We start from the raw sequence: 23,229 nt of genomic DNA on the forward strand, positions 1-23,229 counted from the left end.
ACCAAGACTTTGCTGTTGTTCAGCCCTTTCAACAAATGAAGAAACCTAATACATAAAACGGATAGGAAGCATATTTTCTTACTATTAACTTAAAAAAAAAAAGTTCGAATGTATGTCATTTGCAATAAAACAGTAAATCAAGTTTGAATATAATTTTTAAATGGGGGATAATAAATGATGATAGTTTTGAGGCAATGGGAGGTTTGCACACTTATAGAGTACTTGGAAATAAATCTTGTCTTTAACTGCTGGCCGCGCAACAGCAGGAAACTCTCAAAGAGGAGATGACGAGTTTTTTCAGAGGTATACAAAAAATTTAATTGAAAACAAAAAGTGTGTTAAGGTTTGGAATATAATTCAGTACCTTTGCACATTGCTTACTATAATCTTCTAAATTAAAATTCACATAAAATTTACCATCTTGACCATTTTTAAGGATACAGTTCAGTGGCATTAAGTATATTCACAGTTAACCCAGCCATCAACAACATCCAGAACACTTTTTTCATCTTGCAAAACCAACCCGGTAACTATTAAGCAATAATTTCCCTTATCTCCCTTCCCCCAACCCCTGGAAACAACCATTCTTTCCGTCTCTATGAATCTAACTACTCTAAGTATCTTATATAAGTGGAATCATACAGTAGTTGTCTTTTTGTGACTGTCTTATTTCACTCAGCACAAATGTTCTCAAGGTTCAAACCATGTTGTAACATAACTTCCTTTAAGGCTGAATAATATTCCAATCTATGTATATACCACACTTGTATTAGAGTTCTCCAGAGGAACAGGACCAATATGTGAGAGGGGATTTATTAGATTGACTTACACAATCAGAGGCTGGATAGTCCCACAATAGCTATCTGCAGACTGGAAAGTCAAAGAAATCAGAAGTTCCTGTTCAGTCCAAGAAGCTAGAAGCTTCAGAACAAGAGGACCAATGATGCAGACTTGGTCTAAGGTGGAAGGCCTGGAAGCTCCCTAGAGTTGCTGGTACAAATCCACAAAGGCTGAAGAACCTGGAATCTGATGTCTGTGATGGCAATAGTAAAAAACACATATGCTCAAGAAGTGTTAAATATGTATACTACTATATGAGCTCACCGCCCTGCTTTTTTTCTTTCCATCAGGGACCTCAGCCTACAGATGGTGCCACCCACATTCAGGGCAGGTTTTCCTTTTGGCTGACCCCATGTCAATCTTCTCTGGAAACTCTCACAGACACACCCTGAAGTTTACCAGTTTTCTTGGCATCTTTTAGTCAAGTTCACAACCAAGATTAACTATCACACAGTTTATCAATTCATCTGCTGATGGACACTTGAGTTACTTTCACCTTCTGGCAATTGCGAAATTATGCTGCTGGGAACATGGATATATACACAAGTATCCATTCATTTCCCTGCTTTCAATTCTTTTGGCATATATACTCTGAAGTGGAATTGCTGGATCATATGGTAATTCTATGTTTACTTTTTTGAGGAACGGCCGCATTGTTTTCCAGAGATTGCACTAGTTTACATTCCCAGCAGTGTGCAAGGATTCCAATTTCTCCACATCCTCATTGATATACTTTTTTTTCCTTGATAGTAGTGGTTTTGAATTGCATTTCGTGACTAGTGACGTTGAACATTTTTGTTTTTTTGAAGTGAGGTCTCGCTATGTTGCCAGACTGACATTGAATTCTGGGGCTGTCTTCTGAGTTACTGAGAATACAGGTGTGCACCCCATGTCCAACAGGATCTTTTCATTTATTGGTCAGTTATATATATATATATATATATATTCTTCGAGAAATATCTATTCAAGTCCTTTGCTCATTTTTAATCATGAAAAATATTTTGAAATGTGTGGGAAAATGGATCAGCACAAAAGAGGTGGGACATTGTATCCACGGAGGTGTCCCACTCAGATCTCCCTTCAGCAGAACCTGCAGCAGGGAGCACAGCTGACAGTTGACACACTGTGGACTGGAATGTGTTCTTGCTAAGCAATACCTGCCCTGGGATGCCCCCAGCCAAGGACTAAGAACTAGCCCATTTATGAACAAAAGGGGATTCCTTTAATTGTCAAAAAATTTTAAAGATATTTCCTCTTGGCTTGGTGCAAAGAAAAATGGAAACAACAAACCCTACACATCTCAAAGTCAATTGATAAGGGCCTAATTCATCTACCTTGTGTATCAACTTTCTATATATCATGGTGAGAAAATTCTGTATTCCCTGAATATAATTATTTTGATTCCTGAGAGACAAAGTAAGTCATTTTCACTTGGATTTGGACAAAAATCATTTGATGTTCATAAAGAACAACAAAACAAAGTTTGATTTGGAAAAAAAAAAAGCAGCAGTATTATACTTTCTTGGCTTTTGTAAAAAATAAAATGAATTCCAATTTAAAAAAAATCATTCTTTATCCTAATTTTAAACAACACAAATGACTAGTTATAATACGTAAGATGTGTGAAATTAAGCACTAAAGAGGAGACTGTCCTATTTTCATCAGAATCCTCCCTTATGTTTGCTTAAGATTATGAAAAACTAAACCTATTGAATATCCAAAAGCTTATTAGATTTCATTTCTTTCTATGTTGAAGCACAAATTCAACATATTCAGAGTAACAGAATTTGTACATTTTACCAGACTTTTATTTGTTACAATTCATAATATACTCAGGGTATAAAGTTCCTAAATCTTGAATAATACAGAAAAGACACACAAAGGTTACGCTCTTTTCAAGGGTTAAAAAGTTTTAATTAGTAGAAGAACTTCAGAAAGAAATGCAACAAATTGATTAGGGGTTCATTAGTTCATCCATCGGACCCCACTTCCTTCCAAGTAAACTGGAAAAATAACATTCCAAATTGAAAAACACAGACTCTGAGGAACAGATAAAGTTTAGGTGTCAAGAGGTCTTTATTGAAATAATAGCACAGTTACACTTCTAATACCTTTTCCACTTGTGAACAATAGATTAAAATTGCTTGCTACATACAGTGCACAGACAGTTCAATAATTAGAACCAATACAACTGCATTTAAAATAAATAAAATAGCCTATTTAATAATTTAAAGTAAAATTACTGTACAGTATGAAAATAAAGATACATCAATGTTAGGATCTACAATGCTGTAGAAATAAAATCATTATTCTGCATTACTCAAAACAGTGCAATAAAAAAACCCAAATAAGCTTTTGGAGTGCAAAGTTTAAATTCCCATTTTAAATTATCATGCAGACATAGCATTTCAAGCCATGCTATGATCTATGGCAAAGTTTTTAATTTTTAGGGGAAAAATGCTAGCCAGTACACTTACTGTACCATCAAGTGTTGCATCACATAACTTGCTGCTCTGCTTCTGCAGTACAGTTTAGAAGGGAGGTATCTTGTTGCATTCAAAAAATTGAAATTAACAAGTTTCTGAAGCAAACATGTTTACCTTTTTAGCCTGGAACAAAATTATGTGACAAAATAATAACCATATTCCTGGGTTTAAGAAAAAAGAAAAAAAACTACACCACATAATGAACTAGAAGCAGCTTTCCAATCATCTTTAAACTCTGTAATGATCCTTAAGTGAACACAACCATGTAAGTTTTGAGAGACATCAAAGTCTGGCCTGTACAAGACAAGTGAAAAAATGGGGCTGTGAGAAGAGCAAAGTAATTTCTGATACACCTATGTTTAATCTGCGTAGAACTCGGCTGCATTTGTATGTAATAATATACTTAAAGTATAATTTAATTTCAATGTGTATATAAAATTGTTATTTAGGCAAAGACCAAGGAATGCATTTAATACTAAACTGTAAACACATCGTCCACCATGACTTGGCGTGCACACTAACAACATAAGAGCTCTTCCACAGACTTTGGCAAAGAGACTACATATAGGTCACAGCAGCATGAGCTCACATGGAAGACTGAAAGCACTGCAGAATAACACCACCCAACACCTCCTATCAATGGGATACATGGTAATAAGGGCCTCTTCGTGCTAAGCCACTTTCTTGAACAGTCTGTGTTCTTCATATTTGTAGTTTTCATAATTCAGTAGTCTTAAGTCTCTGTGCTTTCACTGCATAGACTGACACAGGGTGTACTCTAGCCATTATAAGTCCAGAGGGTTACAGTTCTGTCTGCAGAGGATGACAGGAAGGAAAGATCTTGGGTGTGCCATCGGCACTGAATCACTTTGTCCTTGTGCTCCCCCACCACCATAATAGGAAGCTGCTTAGTGAGGTCCCCTAAAATAAAAAAGAGATACTGATTTATAATGTGAAGTAAGTATATACATAATTTTATATTTCTGTTACTTTAAAATATTACAGTATGAAAGGTTTACACAGGAATAAATCATATTAGAATTTGGCAACATATATACAGCAAATCTTTGACATAGATGCCACTCTCCAGGATATTCAACCCACTTGACTTCTACCTAGTCAGTGCCACTCCATCTTGGTTTACTTTGCTGGTTTCCCTTCTCGTCCTGAGTTAAAGTTTGCTGGACCTCAAGGAATCAGTCTGCAGGTTTCTTTTGTTCCCTCTGCACTTCCTCTGAAATTTCATTTTGTACCTTGGCCATTTATATACTTACGATTCACACCCATTTTATCTCCAATTTTGACTTCTCATCACCTAAGCTCCAGATTCATATCCAAATAGTAGTTTATCCAATCAATGTCTCACTTGATTATGCTAGTCATATTAAATTTAACTCATCTAAAATCAAACTTGCTTTTCTTGCTCAACTGTTCCTTCCCCACCTATTTTCCTCACCATCTGGTTGCTCATGCCAGAAACCTTATACCCTTACTCCTTAAATCTAACTAAACAAATTAAAATATAAGCCAAAACCTACCACTTCTTACCACCCCACCTCTCCTACCCTGCTCAAGTCATCGTCATCTCTCACCTGAACTATTCCAAGAGCCTCCTCACTGACACTGACATTTCTACTCTTGCCCTACTTATAACACACTCAAAATTATCTAAAAGGGCTGGGGTTGTGACACAGTGGTAGAGCACTTGTCTAGCATGTGTGAGGCCCTGGGTTTGATTCTCAGCACCACATAAAAAAATAAAGATATTGTGTTCACCTACAACTGAAAATATTTTTTAAAATTATCTGAAAAATGTGATTCAGATTGTATTACTCCTCTATTTAAAATCTTCCAAGGTTTCATGTCATACTTTTTCAAATGCCCCTGGCTCAGCTGCAACAAGTGTACTGTTCTGATGGAGGATACCACTATGCATAGGTAGGGCAGTAAGTATATGGGAAATCTCTTTATCTTCCTCTTAATTTTCCTATTAACTTAGAAATGCTCTTTAAAATAAAGCCTGACTTTTTAAAGCCTGTAAATTCCTGCCTTTGACTTAGTCTTTTGTCTCTTTCTTCCTTTGGTTGATTAAGTTCTAGCCACCTTGGGTTCTCACAGTGTCACAACTGTGCCAGGTTTATTCCTGCCTCAGTATCCTTATACTCATTATGCTCTTCTTCTAGGGTCCAGGCATGACTTGTTCCTTCTCATCATTCAGGTCTCTGTACAAATGGCATTTCCCTGGAGAGACCTATTCTAATTATCCTATCTACAACAGCCTTCCCCTACACACCCCAGTCACCATCTCCTGCCATACTATAGCTTTTAATAGCACTGAACAATATCTAAAATCACATTGTCTATTGGTTTACTTTTTGTTTATCTCTAAAGTATAAGATCCATCAGGGTGGAAGCTGTCTGTCATATTCATCTCTGTCCATAGCTGGTTCACAGTAAACATTTGCTTAAGGTTTAAAAAAAAAAAAAACTACTGCAGGGTGTGGTGGTATACACCTGTAATCCCAATGGCTTGGGAGGCTGAGGCAAAATCAAGGCACTAAGCAACTCAGTGAGATTCTGTCTCTAAATAAAATACAAAATAGGGCTGGGGATGTGGCTCAATGGCCAAGTGCCCCTGAGTTCAATCCCCAGTATCCACCTGCCCTACTCCCAAAAAAAAACTAAATAAAAATCTAGGTATGAAAATACAATTACAGATTATACAATAATTTGGGGGGAATTGAACCCAGGGGTGCTTAATCACTGAACTACATCCCCAGACCTTTTATTTATTTATTTATTTATTTTTTTTGGGACAGGGTCTCAATAAATTGCTGAGGTTGGCTTTGAACTTAAAATCATCCTGCCTCAGCCTCCCAAGTTGCTGGGATAACAGGTGTGTACAACATGCCCAGATATAATAATTTTATAAATAAGCTAATAAAAATACATAAGTCTATCATTTATGTCATAATAGAATGATTCCCTGTAATAAATAAAAACACTTAACAAAATAAGATTATTCACTGTTTACTTAATAATTTGCTATAACAAATCTTAATGTAGTCTTAGTAATCTACTTAGTAAAGACCTTAAAATTTTAAATATTATACATTCAATCATCCCAGACCACCAAAAAAGAAAGACCTAAAACACAATAGGAGAGACTAAGACAAAGAGAGAGGTTAATTTCAATCACCTTGTAGGTCTGTCACCTTTATTTTCATGTCATAAGAGCCTGTTAGCAAGTAGTGAGCTCCAGGGGAGAATCGAACAGAACGAACATCACTGGAATGAGGATGATAACTTTGTACCATTCTTCCTCCTCTTATGTCATACAACATGCAACTAGAATCTTCTTGACCAGTAGCTAAGAGACGACCACTGGGATCTACAGCTACAGATGCCACGGCACTGCCTGTAGCAGGAAAATAAAAGTTTCAATATAGAAAGTCAATATACCTAACTTGCAACATAGCCAATTATGTTCACTTAACCACACACTAGTGATTTGATATAGCTTATCAATCCTGTTCACTTATAGAAAAATCCAAGTAAACGGTCAACCAATGAACACTTATGTTCTATATTGGAGCAAGGGATGAAGCAAGATTCTATAAGAAATGAGAAAGACCATTTTTGTCATTTGAAAGAACCTCCAGAACAGCATTATCAATAGTGCAACTGATGAACAATGCTAGAGAAATCACTATTCCTAATCCTATGTTTTCTCTGCTGGGTAAGTGTCTGTAAATATTCTTATATTCAGCTTGGAGTCTAGTTGTACTAACAAATTTGATAACAAAATATATTTCAGGACATCAATGTAGGAAATGTTCAAAAGCAACCCATAATTTACTACCAACAGAAAGTAAACAGAAAGTAAATTCAGATTCTAAAGGCTAAAGCCTAACTGTACCATGTATTCTCAGTCTCAATGGGGGCTGTACATTCCCGATGTGTTACAGAATGATTCTTAGGGGTGAAAAAATTCTAAACATTAGCAATGGTTTGCAAACCCTCCAAAGTTTAACAAAATCTTTGTCCTTAATATTTATTTTGCTTGTTAGGAAAAAATTTAGTTTTTTTCCTAAAGAAGTTCAATTATAAAAATAAAGCTGAAGAACACTGCTCTAGACTAAAGTAGTCTGGGATATAAGTTAGATCTTGCGAAACTGTAAACCATATAAATAACAGTATATATGTATATACACATATAAATACACACATACAATTTAAAATATTTTTTCTTGAAATTTTGACAGAAGAAAGGTGAGTATGTGAGCAAGAATTACATGAGAAAATGTTCAGAGGAAAATTATAAAAAAGGCACATAGCTCAGGTGGTCTGGTTGAAGTTCTTGGTTTAATAAAAGTTAACATAAAAGCTGAGATAGTTAGAAGCTAGGCACATAATCCCAGTGACTTGGAAGACTGAGGAAGGCCAGCCTCAATAACTTAAAGATATGCTGTCTCAAAATAAAAAATAAAAAATAAAAATGGGTAGGGATATAGCTCAGTGGTAAAGCACCCCTAGGTTCAATCCTTAGCACCAAAAAGAAAACCCAAAAACAACAAAAATTGATTTAATCAAAAATGATATATGACTACAAATGAAAAGATGCAGAGACAGAATCTATGAGAAAGAGGGATGAGAAGAGATGGAAAGGAAATTCTCATTATACAAATTGGTACAACCACTCTGGAAAGCAGAATGGAGATTCCTCAGAAAACTTGGAATAGAACCACCATTTGACCCAGTTATCCCACTCCTCAGTTTATACCCAAAGGACTTAAAATCAGCATACTACAGTGATGCAGCCACATCAATGTTTATAGCAGCTCAATTCACAATAGCTAAGTTGTGGAACCAACCTAAATACCCTTCAACAGATGAATGAATTAAGAAAATGTGATATATATATATACACAACGGAATACTACTCAACCATAAAGCAGAATGGAATTTTCTGGTAAATGGATGGAAGTGGAGGCTATCATGTAAAGTTAAATAACTCAATCCCCCAAAATCAAAGGTGGCATGTTCTCTCTGATATGTAAATGCTGACACACAATAAGTGGAGGAGGGGGGGTGATAGTAGTTCACTGGAATAGACAAAGGGGAAGGAAGGGAAGGGTGGGGAATGGGAGTAGGAAAGACAGTAGAATGAATTGGACATAACTTTCCTATGTTCACATATGAATTCACGACCAGTGAAACTCCTCATCATGTACGTCTGGAAGAATGGGATCCTAATTAGAATAAGTTATGTTCCATGTATGTATAATATATCAAAATACACTCTACTGTCATGTGTATCTAAAAATAAGAAATTTAAAAATTTTTAAAAGAAATCCTCACTAGAGGATATCAAATTAAAGGAAGTCAATAAATAGTCCTTAGAAACTATTAATATAAATCTGTTGTTTAGAAGTATTAAAATAAATAACCAACAAAAACTGCTATAAAAGTTAAAAATGAACCCAGCAGGGCTGGGGAGATAGCTCAGCTGGTAGAGTGCTTGCCTCACAAGCACAAGGCCCTGAGTTCAATCCCCAGTACTGAAAAAAAAAAAAAAAAAAAAAAAAAAATGAACCCAGCACTGTGGTAAAATAAGCAGAAAAGGTACTAAAATGAAATAAAGACAATGGCAGAATATTATGTCACTCTTAGGTATCAGTGTTTTAAAAGATGATACAATGAAAAGAACAGTAGCCTGAGGCTACATGGAATAATCCAAGATATACTATTAGTTTTAAAAAGCAAGATTTGCATTATATGCTACCATCTGTGTATGTGTGTGCACATGCATGCATGTTTACAGGAGAAGAAACATGACATTAAAAAACTTTCTGGTTATATATCTACAGAATTTTTTAAAATTTTTATTTATTTATTTTTAAAAATTTTTTTCATACATGTACATAGGATAATAATATCTGTTTCAATCTATCGTCCTTCCCATCCCCACCTGCCCCACCCCTCCTCTCACTCCCCTCTCTACAGAATATTTCTAGAAGAATAAATAAGAAACTGATTCTTTAGGGAAAGAGAATGAGGAATTAGTATGGAAAGAAAGCAGTACACTTTTTACTTTAATTTCAGCCATATGCATGCTTTTAAAGGTCTGAGTTCTAAAAGCTCCCTGATAACAGAATAATTTGGGACATGATATTTAATCTCCTTGGGCTTTGGTTTCCTAAACTGAATATTATTGTTACAAATAAGGTAAGCATTTTGAAACAACTGAAAATAACCAATAAAATACCAAGTATTTATTTCACAATTTTTTCTATTGCAAAGGGGAACGAGTAGGTTAGTATAATTTACAGTTTCTTTCTAAGTTCATTTAAATTACTGGAAAACTCACCAGTTCCATGGAATGTTGTGCCAACAACACGTACACAGCTTGGTACACGAAGATCCCAGAATCTAACAGTCTTATCTTGAGAACCCGATGCAATCATCCAGCCACTCCAGGTATAAAGTGCTAAGATATGCCCTATAAAATACCATGTACTTAGTTATTTCTGTAGGAGAGTACCTTTCCATAACATGTGCAAAGTTAAGTACTACTTATCACTGGACAAGTGATTGTCTGGTTAATTAAAACCCTACATATATTAGACTGACAATTTTAAAAACATTTAAACTCAGTAAAATGAACATCGATACCACACTGAACATCAAAACCATACTGAACAAACTCAATCTTTCTTTAGTGACTCCATAAGTAGAGTAGGCTCTTTCTACATTTTAGGACATCATAATTAGTACTGAAAATAATAATATTTGAAATCATGGCAACTTTTCTATGGAGGAAGCATAGGAAGTCAGGCATGGTGGCATACAACTATAATCCCAACAACTCAGGAGTCTCACAAGTCCAAGGTCAGCTTGAGCAACTTAGTGAAACCCTGCCTCAAATTAAGTTTAAAAGGGGCTAAGGATAGCTCAGAGAGCACTTGCCTCGTATGAGTAAGGCCCTGAGTTCAAATCCTGGCCTGCCTCCACCTCTGCCACCAAAACAAAACAAAACAAAACAAAAGCAAAGGGAAACTGTTTTAGGGAGTTAATCAGCTTTGGAAGAGACAGCTGGGGTCATATATTAGTTCTGCCACTTACCATCCTGTAATAAGTCATCTTACCCTTTCAGCCTCACTTTCTTCGTGTACGAAATAAGGATAAACCTTCCTATATCCTAAGGTTGTTATGAGAATTAAGTTAAGGAATCATAAGAAAATTACTTTGCACACAGGGAAATAGCAATGTTAGTTATCATTACTGTGTTGTTACCCAAAGTTCACAATTTAAAAATTTGAAATAAAAATTTCCTGTCTTAAAAAGTTCCATTTTGATGAAATATACCCCATTAGAAAAATGCAGAGAGGAAAAACAGCACCTGTTGAACAAAAGGAAAGGCAGCTCTTGAGACTGACAGTACATACCAGTATGGCCACTCAAAGCATGGAGGCCTTGTCCTCTTTGACAATCTGTTGTGTAAATGTTACAATCCCCTGCTCCAGCACTTATTAAAATAGCTCCACCACTTTCTGGGCCTTCCATGAATGCCAAGTCTCTAATTGTCCCATCATGCATACTAAATTCCAGATCTGGTCCTGAAACAGCAATAAGAATTTAAAAAAAAAAAGATGCTGCTCAACTTACTTTGAAAACTTGAGATTGCTAAACTGCCTAAAAACTGGCCAAGAAAATGGTATAGTAATATGGTTTACATTTTAATTTAGGAACTGACATTATAATAAATTTCACTTTACTGAACAAAGAATTCAAAATGCTGATTTAGCTATTATCATTCCTAAAACAGAGCTATAATACTTTCTTGTCCTGTATTCCAAAGAATGAAGTTTGTAGAAAATATCCATTTACACAATTCTTGTAGTTACCTGTAAGTTATTTTTCTGATAACTTTCTAAAGTTCAGATATCACCTGGCTACCTGTAAGAATTTACTAAAAAAGAATAATGCCACATTAATGTAAGTAAATAGAAAGTAAAAAAAATATTTTTACAATTATATTCTTAGATTTCATTAAAGACAAGAGAGAAGCAACACAGGGAAAATATAAAGGATACTGGCAAGCTAGCTACTGCTTAAATACTTGGGCCCTACCTGTTGCATTACAAGTCTCTGCATTGAAGGGCAACACTTTGACATATTTGTCATTTGATCCTGTTGCTAATAACTGTCCACAAGGACTCCAGGCCACACAGTAAATAGATCCTTTATGATGTTTATTCCTTTTAAAACGCACCACTGGTTGTTTAGGAGTGTCATGTGCACTGAAAAGAAAAAAATTGCATAAAGATATTTCAATTTCTTGCTTATTAAAATTAGTTAATTAGGGTTATTCTTAAGGGAAGGAGCCAAAAGAGTATCAGCTAACAGGTTATTAACAGTTTTCAAAACCATAAAAATAAACATGAAGAGTACTGAAAATCTAAAAGGTTAAATTACAAGTCATTATCATACTAATATATCATTTCAGATCGCAGAGGGAATAAGACATATGACTCTAAAAAAATCTCCACTTCTGCCAGGTGTAGTGGCACACACCTGTAATTTCAGCAACTTGGAAGAATGAGGCAGGAGGATTCCAAGCTTGAGGCCAGCCTCAGCAATTTAGCAAGGCCCTAAGCAACTTGGTGAGAGCCTGTCTCAAAATAAAAAAAATAAAAAGGGCTGGGAAACATAGCTCAGTGGTTAAGCACCCTTGTGTTCAAACTCTGGTATCAAATATAAAAATAAAAACAAAAAAACCCAAGTTGGGCACGGTGGCGCACATCTATAATCCCTAATCCCGGTGGCTCAAGGGGCTGAGGCAGGATGATCTCAAGTTCAAAGCCAGCCTCAGCAACTTCATGAGGCCCTAAGCAACTCAGTGAGACCCTGTCTCTAAAATACAAAAAAGGGCTGGAGATGTGGCTCAGTGGTTGGGTGCCCCTGGGTTCAATCCCCAGTACCAAAAACAAAAACAAAAAAAAAGCCTCAAAACCCCAAACTCCATTTTTCATATTTTTCAAGAATTTTTAGCTCAGAAATAAAAAAAGAAAAAGATACAAGAAAGCAAATAATGTTTTCAAATTAGAAAAATTAAATAAACATTTCTTAAATAATATGAGCAACATGCCTGGGTTAAGGGGAAGGTACAGAATGGATTAAAAATAAAGTAGGCAATATCTCTTTGTAGAGTTTAAAACCTAGCAGGGATAGATGTTTTCATACCTAACCATAAATAGCCAGGCAAGAGTAAGTTGTTATAGTTCAGTATAAAGTTTGGACCTAAAAGGACTAGGAAGACTTTTATAGAAAAAGATGAAGGCAGAATAGCTTTAGTGAAAATAAGATAAATCAGGGCAAGTGTTTGCCAAGCTTGCTGCATGGAAAAGAGTCTGTGGAGCTAGAAGTGATAAAAATGATGTATTCAGGAGATGGACAGATACAGTGGGTGAGGTGCCACAAGTTCAGCAATGGAGGGTAATAAATGCCATGCTCCTCAAGAGTATGGTCTTTAACTGTAGTCAAACATTGATGAATAACATTTGTACTTCAAAATGCAGACTAATATTATATACTACAGATTCTTAAATTAAGTATAATGACAAAAAAAAAAAAAAAAAAAAAAAAAATAGGTGAACCTGGTGGCGCTTAACTATAATCCCAGCTACTCAGGAGGCTAACACAAGAGGATCACAAGTTTGAGGCCAGCCAGGGCAATTTAGCAAGATCGTCTCAAAATAAAACATGAAAATAGGATGTTGCTCAGTAATAGAGCACCCTCCTGGTGCCCACTACCACACACACACACACACACACACACACACACACACACACACACACACAAAGTATATAAGAAAATGTATATGTTTCTGGAGATTCCTGAAGGATGAAAGGGTAAAAAGACATAACATCTAGAATTTGCTTTAAAAAGACTTCAGCAAACAAATAAAAAGGATGATTGACACAATATGACAAAAATCTTTACTGCTTTTTGGTGTACTAGATTCTCTACTTTTGGGTGTTTGGGAATTTTCAGAACTAATAAAAGTTCTCAAAAAATAGGAAATAATATTGATAAATCTTCAATATCTATAGGGTATTTAATATTGATCTCGAGAAAGAAAGCAGGCCAAAAGATTCTTTCAGCTGCACAATTTATCAACAAGTCCTACTGATCCTTTCCTTAAGTGGATTTATCTTCAAATCCATCCATTTTGCTGCATCTCCATTATCATCATACCAATCTTCAACCACAACTACCTTCTGTCTTTCTCCTAGTGCCTACTCTTATTGTCATCCAATCCACAGAGTAATCATCTCAAAATACACTTAGGTCATAACACTTGCTCTGTTTACTTTAAGCAGCTTCCCACTACACTCAACAAAAAATGCCAGATGACTAGAAAGCGCTGCAAAATTTAGTTCATGTCTATTTCTGTGGCCTTATCACACTCTAGCTCACCTAATTCAAACCAATCTGAATTTGTTTTGGTTCCTCAAAAAGTCATGTTCTTTCTGTAGTACTCTCTTCTCTCTTCATGGCTAGGTTCTACTCATCCTCAGGTCTCAGCTTTAATGCCTTACCTTAAAGAGTCCTTTCTCTGACTTGCCATTCTGTGTCTCATCCCATCCCCATTTTACTTTCTTACAGAACCCTGCAGTTTTTCTTCATAACACCTATCAACATATACAAATATATGAGTATTTACCTGCATAATGTCCATCTTCCCAATAAACCACAAATTCCATGAATTTAATAAACATATTTGTTTTATGAATAACTAGCTCTGAAGCCTAGCATAGTATGTAGCACATTGGAGCTCAAAATGTACTTATCAGATAAATTAATTTATCTTCTAAAAGTCAGTTCACAGTCTATGAGACATCTGTGCCAGCATGAAAAATTCAACAATGGGAAACAATTAAGATCAGGTTACCTCTACACAAATAAGTCTTTGGCTCTGCCTCCATAAATTATTGCCATTTTCCAGTGTGTGATCTACAATTCTGCACCTCTCTCTCTCCTTCCCTTCCTCCCTCTCAGTATTTCTATTTAATAATACAATGAGTACAAATAAATTTTACTATTCTGACCTAACATGAGCCCTTTTATTTCTTTTCTTGATCTTTAAATGCCATCAAAGTCCAAGTCAAAATCATTGGTTTCAAAACCAAGAGGGTATAGTTGTACATGCCTTTAAGCCCAGCAATTTAGGAGATTGAGGCAGGAAGACACCAAGTTCTAGGTCAGCCTGGGCAACTCAGTGAGACACTGTCTCAATTTTTTTTTTTTAAAGTTGGGGATGTGGTGTAGAGGTAGAGTACCACTAGGCTAAATCCTCAGTACCATACACACACACACACACACACACAAGGTTTCAGACACAGACAGCCAAAATACTCAAATAAATAAAAACCTAGGATAAAGGGTAGGTTCAGTGGTAGTGTGCTTGACTAGCCATGTGCAAGACCCTAGGTTAGATTCCCCAGCACAGCAAGTTGGAAAAAATCCCCGTTTCTCCCTTAAAGTAGGGTTATAGTAAGTAAATCTTAGGAGTTATAAAATAATGTCTAAAACATGATATAATATATTTTGCTTTTACAATTAAAAAGGTTTAATTTTGTTTGGATGCTTTTGTTTTGTTTGGTGTGAAAACTATTCCTTTTGTGGCATTCATTTCCCTAACCAGAAAATTTGCCAAATAGCTCATGATCTTTGTAATGCTAATTTATTTTTTTTTTCACCAGGACATTTTTATTTTTATTTTTTTAAATTTATTTTTATTGTAAACAAATGGGATACATGTTGTTTCTGTTTGTACATGGAGTAACAGCATACTATTTGCATAATCATACATTTACATAGGGTAATGATGTTTGAAATATTTCGTTATTTTTTCCTTCCCCCACACCCCTCCCACCTCTCTTTTCCCTCTATACAGTCCCTCCTTCCTCCATTCTTGCCCCCCTCCCACCCCCCATTATGTGTCATCATCCGCTTATCAGTGAGATCATTCGTCTTTTGGATTTTTGAGATTGGCTTATCTCACTTAACATGATATTCTCCAATTTCATCCATTTGCTGCTATTTATTTTGATAGCAAACATTTTAACAAATGGACAAAAAGAGCACTTAATTGAAGAGTAAAGAGTTCAAATTTAGATTTCTATGAGGTTACATCTATGCTATTCATTTTCTTAGTAATATTAAAGAATTCATTTTACATCTAATAGATAATGTAATGTGTCTATTTTAAATGACATGTCTTTAAAGACATATGCCTTTCTTTCAAATCCCATAATCCATTAAAACAAGAGGATAAAAGTATTATTAGATTGATCAAATGAAATTTGAGGGCTGGGAATATAGCTCAGTTGGTAAAGTGCTTGCCTCCCAAGCACAAGGCCCTGGGTTCAATCCCCAGCACTGCCAAAAAAAAAAAAAAAAAAAAAAAAAAAATTTTGAATTTTTGTAGATTTAAAACAGCCAAATATCAGCAATTTCATATAGTGTAACCTACACCCATCATAAGCTATCATAAAAAATGTGTATTTTCCCACTCTGTAACCCACCTTACTTTATCTTTGGCAATTTAACTGGAATATAAGAACTTTTCAGATAAAAAGCAAAATATAAAAATCACAGAAATAAAGACTGAAGTATTGAATGAATAATAGTCTAATCAAAAGTATTTTATGGGAAAGACATTAATAACTTAAGTATATTTCCTAAATATTGAAAATTTAAAATAAAGCTTAATTAGAAGGAAAGAAAGGAAGGATTGAAACACTACTAAATGGCAATTCTGAAAAAAAGGACCAGTATAGCTAAGTTAAAAACTACTGTGGGGCAGGTGCTGGCAGTGGGCAGGTGAAGAGAAGAATGAAGGAACTTTGGATGGTGTGGAGGAAAATGAGGTGGGGGGGGTGGGGGACAGAAAGATAGTAGAATGAAACAGACAGTATTACCCTACGTATATGTATGATTACATGAATAGTATGAATCTACATTGTGTACAACCATAGAATGAAAAGTTGTACCCCATTTGTGTATAATGAGTCAAAATGCAGTCTGTTAAAAATTTTTTAAAAAATTAATAAAGGGAAAAAAAACCTAATGCAAGGGCTGGGGATGTAGCTCAGAAATAGAGTACTTTCTTAATATGCATGAAGCCCTGGGTTCAATTCCTAGCACTACCACTTAAAAAAAAAGAAGAAAAAGAAAACAACAACAACAACAACAAAAAAATCTCAGGCAAGAATGGCAATACAAACCATCTATTCTTACCTTGGATCAATTACTTCTGGATAGGCACATACTCTCAGAGTTTTTGAATTTGAACCAACAGCATATAAACTACCACCTGGATGAAAAGCCACTGCTCTAACAGCTTGTGTGTCTTCTAGAGTATTAATACAAACAAACTGCTTTTTTGATTTGTCATCCTACGGAAAGAATGAATATAAAAAGTCATTCTATGAAAAATATGAATTTGAAAGAATTCACCTTTATCAAATTTTAAATTCATTTGAACTACACTATTCCTGTTCATTCACTTTGTGTTTACTATCTGCAATTTTTTAAGTTAAAAATTCAAATTAACCCCGATTTTTCTAGTTTTTGCTAATCATTGCTAAACCAAAGTCAGTTCAAAAACATTCAAGTTTTTCTTGGTGATCAAAATACAGGATTAAAAATGTATTCCCATATTAAGTTCTCTTTATCTGTCAAGGAAAAAATAGCTCACATATATAGAAATCTAACAAAAATCTCAATAAAGAAATATAAATATTGAAGAAAAAAAAGAAATCTAACAAAAATAATAACATCATTTGTGTTTCTAAAAGTAGGAAGGAGTTAAGTGCTAGGGCACATGTCTGTAGGCCCAGCTACTTAGTAGGCTGAGGCAGGAGGATCACTTGAGCCCCAGGAGTTCAAGACTAGTGTGGGCAACATTGTGAGAACCTCAACTCAAAGAATAAACAAATAAAAGACTATTATACTATTATTTAAACCACTTAAAGAAGTTTAAAGAAGTTTACTATTATCTCCAGCAATTAATATTTCAGTACTTCAAAGTAAAATTGTAAAATGTCCCTTTGAAATTATAAAAATGATTTTAATTGGAATGTTTTTACTTTAAACTGATAATCTCTCTCTCCACAGCTCTCTTTTAAAGAGGCAAGTTGGAGACATTCTCAATAAAATCTCTGGCAGCTCTTGCTAACTGAAACCACACTGTTACCCTGATTAGGACTAACTGGATCTGGGGACCTACAAACAGGGTGCGATCAACAAACGCCACCAAATCCTGTCTTCAGGGAGTATGAATATCAAGTGAACACATCAAGGTAAATCACTCAACTCTGGTTGTATTCTGAGAATGCTAGGATCAAAATACCTACTTAAGCTTCTATGCATCCATGAAACACATTCTCACTGGGGTAAGAGGGGACAAAATTGGTATCACACTATGCCTGTCTTATATAACCGAATTGTTAGGCATATGAATTTCACTGCAAATGCTACATTTTCCATTAATCCATGTGCAAGGAATGTAATATTTGCCAAACAAATAGCATGGGGGAGATAAGAAAAAAAGGGAGATGGCAAATTGATTAAATGGCCTATATCACTTATAACCTTAATTACTATGGGTTGTTCTACAGCAGAATCTACACATATTGATTTTATTTTCTCTCCTCCAAGGAGAAGAGAAAGTTCTAATTTTTAAAAATTTGTGACCATTTATAAAACAGGAAATTTCACATAAAAATCTAATTTCAAGCTTTTCTTGAAATTCAAAAGAACTAAAAAAACTGGAATTGTATATATTTTTGTGCAAGGGACAAATATCTCTATGTACTTATCATGAAAATGGCTGATTTTATTCATTTTTCACCTGTTAGACCCCTATAAGCATATTCATTGTGACATATTCATACATGCACATAACATAATTTGGTCAATATCATTCCCAAGTAACTCCCTAGTTCCTCCTCTCTCTCCTCATTCCACCTTCTAATCCCCTTCCTCTATTCTGGTCTCCCATTTTCATGAGATCTATGGAATTAAAATTTAAAGTAGGAAAAACAGAAATTATATACTACTTAGGAAAGGATATCTGATTCCAAATCAAAAACAAGAATAAATGAATGAGAAGCCCAATAATATCTGAATGAATGAACCATAAGGTTCAGAGAACAGTACAGTGTCCCAATTCACGTGCCAATTTAAGGTCACTACTGGGCCATTAATTTGAATACTCCAAAATGTGCTTTCTAAGACAACCTCTCCACTTAGTCCACTAATATCAACCATCTTGAGATAAATACCACCATTAAGAACGATGATCATTTCTAAAACTGGATTTCTGTGAGTAGAGAATTCTTTAGCACTATTTGCAAGCACATATGAGAAAACAAAACACCATCCCAAAGGTATTACCTCTTCCCCTCTTGACCTTGATAGATTCCCTGAAGAATCTCCAAGAGATGGCTTAATGACCGAATGTTCTGATGAGCTGTGGGAGAAATTCAAATATATTTTACTCAGAATATCAAAATAGAAACTAAATTACTTATCTTTTCAATCTTTTTCTTTTTTGGAAAATGACCCTCACTGACCCTATTCAAAGTTACTCTGTGAAGACATTTATTAAGAAGGTCTGGGTTCAGTGATACCAAGAATAGTCGTATGGTGTGTAAAGTCATTCTGGAAAGATTAAGTCAAGTCCACACATTTTATAGTAAGATGTCAAGTACCCTTACTCTGTTTAGTTTCAAAATCCTGTCTGTAATGTTTAAATCCTACACTAAGCAGGAACCTGGAGATTGCTCTTCAGAAAAATTACCTGGACCAAGAGAAAAAACTAGCCAAAACTGACAGTTGAGGGTCCCTTAATAAAACCCTACTTCTGCTAGTCACTTTTTTGAGGCCAAAGGTAGACAAATCCACCCATTTTGTAGTCCTTCCTTTTAATAAGCATGTTTCATTTAAATGCTTCAATCATTATAGATAGCCAAAGATTTCCAGATAATTGAAGAAAGCCTCCTAGATAAAAGAGATTAAAACAAATAGAAAAGGGAACTCAAGAAGAGAGGCAATTCAGAGAACAAAAGCTACAAACTTATAATTATAATCCTTAGAGAGATAAGAGGAAATAATGAATCTTGGAAAAGAGAGCAAGAGCTATTTTTTAAAAAGGGAAATTTTAGAGAATAAGGGCTTTTAGAAAATTATAGTATGATAATAGAAAATAAAAAACAGAAAACAGAGGTGAAGAAATCACTAATACTTTTTAAATTTCCCTAAATTTAGGTTTCCAGCTTAAGAAAGCAACAGAATGAAGGAAAATAGACTCACTCAGAAATATATCAGCATGAAGTTTCAGAACATCAGAAGAGAAGAACCTGAAAAATTCCAGAGTTGAAAAAGCAATAGGCCTCTGAGAAAGGATCAAGAATCAAAATGTTGTCAGACTTCTTAATAAGAACACTAAGATTGGAAGATCATACGACAATGCCTTTTGAAATACTGAGGAGTGTTTTCACTCTAGAATTTGATACTAACAAATTGAGTGTGAAATACAGTAAAAACATTTTTAGACATGCAAGGTCTCAGAAACTTCACCTCTAATATATTCATTTCTAGGAAAATACATGAGATCTCGAAAACAAGGGGTCCAATACAGGAAAGAGACAAAGGAATCCCCAGAAAAATTGTGAGTACAGACCCAGGATTCACTAGGTCTATATAAAATGGCCTAGGGAAAAAAATGAATATAAAGTGAGGCACAAGTGATCCTGGAAGAATATCTCCCAGTGGGGGAAAAAAATGGAACAAAGAAATTATCTGATTTTTTTTACTATTAGAAGAGAAGTTTTTATGGTTTTATACTTCTGTCAAAGTGTTTGCAGAGTTTAGTGATAAAGACTAAGAAAGCTAAGCATGTGGGCAGGTACATTTGTATACCAAATTTGGACAATTACTGTCCCTAGGAAAACAAAAAATTGTATGAAAAGAATATGTAATTATCTTACACTATATGATCCAGTTGTAAATAATATTCACATGTAATGTTAACACCAAATACTCATTTAAACAAAAATGTGTGTGTGTATATATACAGGAAAGAAGGGGTAAACAAAGTGAGTGTGTTGTGGGTGGGAAGAATAATAGGGAATAGATGGATAATAAAAAATACTAATAAAAGCATGCTATTCATAAAAGTGAAAATCTATAGGAAAAGAAACAAATAGGTTGGAAATGGCAGCCTATGGTAATTAGAAAGCATGGATAAAGACAACTAGGATAGGGAATTGTGTTTTATTTTAATTTTAATTTTTTTTTTTTTTTTTTTTTTGGGTATCAGGGATTGAATCCAGGGGTGTTTAACCACTGAGCCACATTCCCAATCTGTGTGTACCACCATGGCCAGCTCTTTAAGTATTAAAGTGTTATTTGTCTTTTCAAACCAAGTATACATATTATGTTGATTTAAAAAATGAAACTTGGTTCTGGAGGGCTGCGGTTGTAGCTCAGTGGTAGAGTACTTGCCTAGCATGTGGGAGGTATTGGGTTTGATTCTCAGCACCACATAAAAATAAATGAATAAAATAAATGTCCACTGACAACTAAAACAAATTTTTAAAATTTAATGGATAAAGATATTGGCCAAATTATATTATGCCCTTGTACAAATATGTAACAACAAATCTCTATGCCATGTACAAGTATAATTAACCAATAAAAATATAGAAAGAAAAATAATTAGAACATTAAATTAAAATTTGAAATTTGTGGAGTAATCAAAACAAGTATTTTGAGAACAATAACAAAGAAGCAAATGTTAGATAGATATATGTTCTGAAATAAAAGTAGGGCTTGGCACTAATTATAAGGCCAATTTGTATAAGCATCCAAGTGCCAAAAGTAAGTTATACATTCTTAAATGAACCATTCTGAAGTGTGTTATATTAGTAAGAGAAAATGCTCCATAACTGTAAATTAACACTTGTTTACTAATAACAGCAAGATAAAAATTTTCTGACTAGTGAGATAATATGCAAGTCATAAACTGCTACAATCACCAGAGTTGCCAACACTGTCTTCCTGCAATCATTCTACCATCTTATATAGTATTTTCCTGTGCCCTCAAAGACTGCAAATTTTTTTTTATTGCTTTGTTTTACGTATTTATTTTTATGTGGTGCTGAGGATCAAACCCAGTGCCTCACACATGCTAGGCAAGTGCTCTAACACTGAGCCAAAACTCCAACCCAAGACTGTAAATTTTAAGATTATTTGTAGAAAGATGACATAGGCAAGAAAAATGAAAATAAAGAAGATAAAACCTAAAGCTATAGGGTCTCTGAGTAAAGACAACTTAAACAGAACTGCCTTAGTGGTAGCGAGGAAGCAAAAAGAAAAACTGAAGGAAAATAAAGATGACAAAAGAGACTTAGAAGTTGGTAGAAAAAGATACAGATAAATAAAAGCAGATTAGAAAAAACTGGTGAAGCAGTGAGCTCTAAAAACTTTCATTTGTAAGGAAGTCTCCAAAGAGAAAGTCAACTTTCTATGTTTCTATTCATTAGTGTGAAGTTAATATTTCCCAGTTTTACAAAATTAAGCACTTACATTTGGCTTCCACAAGAAGGTGATTCCTCAAGAAAAGGGATGTGATTTGTTGATCCAGGATTAAGAGGTGTGCTTGTGTGAATATTTGAAGTATCATGTGTTAATCTCTGGCTAGAGTCTTGGGGTGGTGTAGCAAAATTAGTCACAGAAGAATTACTGGATCCATTGCCTTTGCTCCCGTTACACTGCTGGTTGAGCATTGACACCTCATTACCAAGGCTATCCATTCCAATGTTTAATTCACCAAGTTTTTGAATGGACCTATAAAATTAAATGATACAAGTAGTTTTTAATTACATTTCTAACATATCAAAGATCAGAGGAAAGTAAATATATACACATGTAATCAATGGCAAATTTAGTGGTAAAAATTACTATCAATTTAACACATAACTAAGGTACTAAAAGAAGATTCAAATTTTTCTACAGTACTATACTCTAAAGGAGACAGGCATAATGGGTATAATAGATACTCTAAAAGCATCTTTTATCATAAAAGTAGAAAACAAATGTCTCTTTCCACAGACATTATGATAACTTTATCTTAATTTTCAATTTAAAATTTAATTTGGAGCTGGGCACGCTGTAATTCCAATGATCTGGGAGGTTGAGAAAGGAGGATCATCAAGTTTGAGGCCAGCGTCAGCAATTTAGCAAGGACTTAAGCAACTCAGTGAGGCCCTGTCTTAAAATAAAAAAATAAAGAGGGGTTCAATTCCCAGTACCCCCGCCAAAAAGCAGTCAATCTAACTAAAGAAATTAGCAACCTTTACTAAATATTTATGTTACAAATTTTAATTAGGTAGCATTTCTTAATTTCATTTCTGTGAAATATTAAACCTCTGAAAGACTCCCCATAAAAAAAGAGTCTGAGGAAAAAAAACTTTTGGGAAATGCTAAGTTAAGTATAAAACGCTTTTAAAATGCTCATATATCATTTTGATTCTCTTCAAGTGGGATAGGATGAGGAAAGGGCAGAATATGCCTATAATAAGTGCCAAAGTAGTGGTGCCACTTATAGTATTAATGAAAATAAAAGATAGAAAATTATAGAATACAGTATTATTAACAAAAATTCCTTTATTAATAAAAATTCCTTCATGCACCAGGTGCAATGGCACGTGCCTGGGGGTGGGGAGGCTAGGCAGAAGAATTCATTGGACCCATGAGTCTGAGGTCAGCCAAAGCAACATAGCAAGATACTGTTTCTAAAAAAAAATTTTTTTAATCTTGTCATGC

At 34.6% G+C, this 23,229-nt stretch overlaps 1 protein-coding gene across 4 annotated transcripts in view; it reads right to left on the reverse strand.

Moving 5' to 3' along the window:
- Positions 1-2,897: 2,897 nt before the first annotated feature.
- WDR47 (WD repeat domain 47) overlaps positions 2,898-23,229 on the reverse strand; it is a 54,230-nt gene continuing 33,898 nt past the window's right edge. For all 4 annotated transcript variants that reach the window (XM_079132736.1, XM_079132738.1, XM_079132737.1 and 1 more), the window contains exons 8-15: positions 21,991-22,251; positions 18,796-18,871; positions 16,636-16,793; positions 11,460-11,629; positions 10,775-10,945; positions 9,697-9,828; positions 6,526-6,744; positions 2,898-4,247 (exon numbers count right to left, since the gene is read on the reverse strand). In XM_079132736.1, coding sequence (XP_078988862.1) covers positions 4,105-4,247; positions 6,526-6,744; positions 9,697-9,828; positions 10,775-10,945; positions 11,460-11,629; positions 16,636-16,793; positions 18,796-18,871; positions 21,991-22,251 — 1,330 coding nt within the window. In that variant the 3' untranslated portion in view covers positions 2,898-4,104. The remainder of the gene's footprint in view (positions 4,248-6,525; positions 6,745-9,696; positions 9,829-10,774; positions 10,946-11,459; positions 11,630-16,635; positions 16,794-18,795; positions 18,872-21,990; positions 22,252-23,229) is intronic.

The sequence above is a fragment of the Sciurus vulgaris genome, assembly GCF_902686455.1.
Source record: "Sciurus vulgaris genome assembly, chromosome: 1".
In the NCBI taxonomy this organism is placed as follows: Eukaryota; Metazoa; Chordata; class Mammalia; order Rodentia; family Sciuridae; genus Sciurus; species Sciurus vulgaris.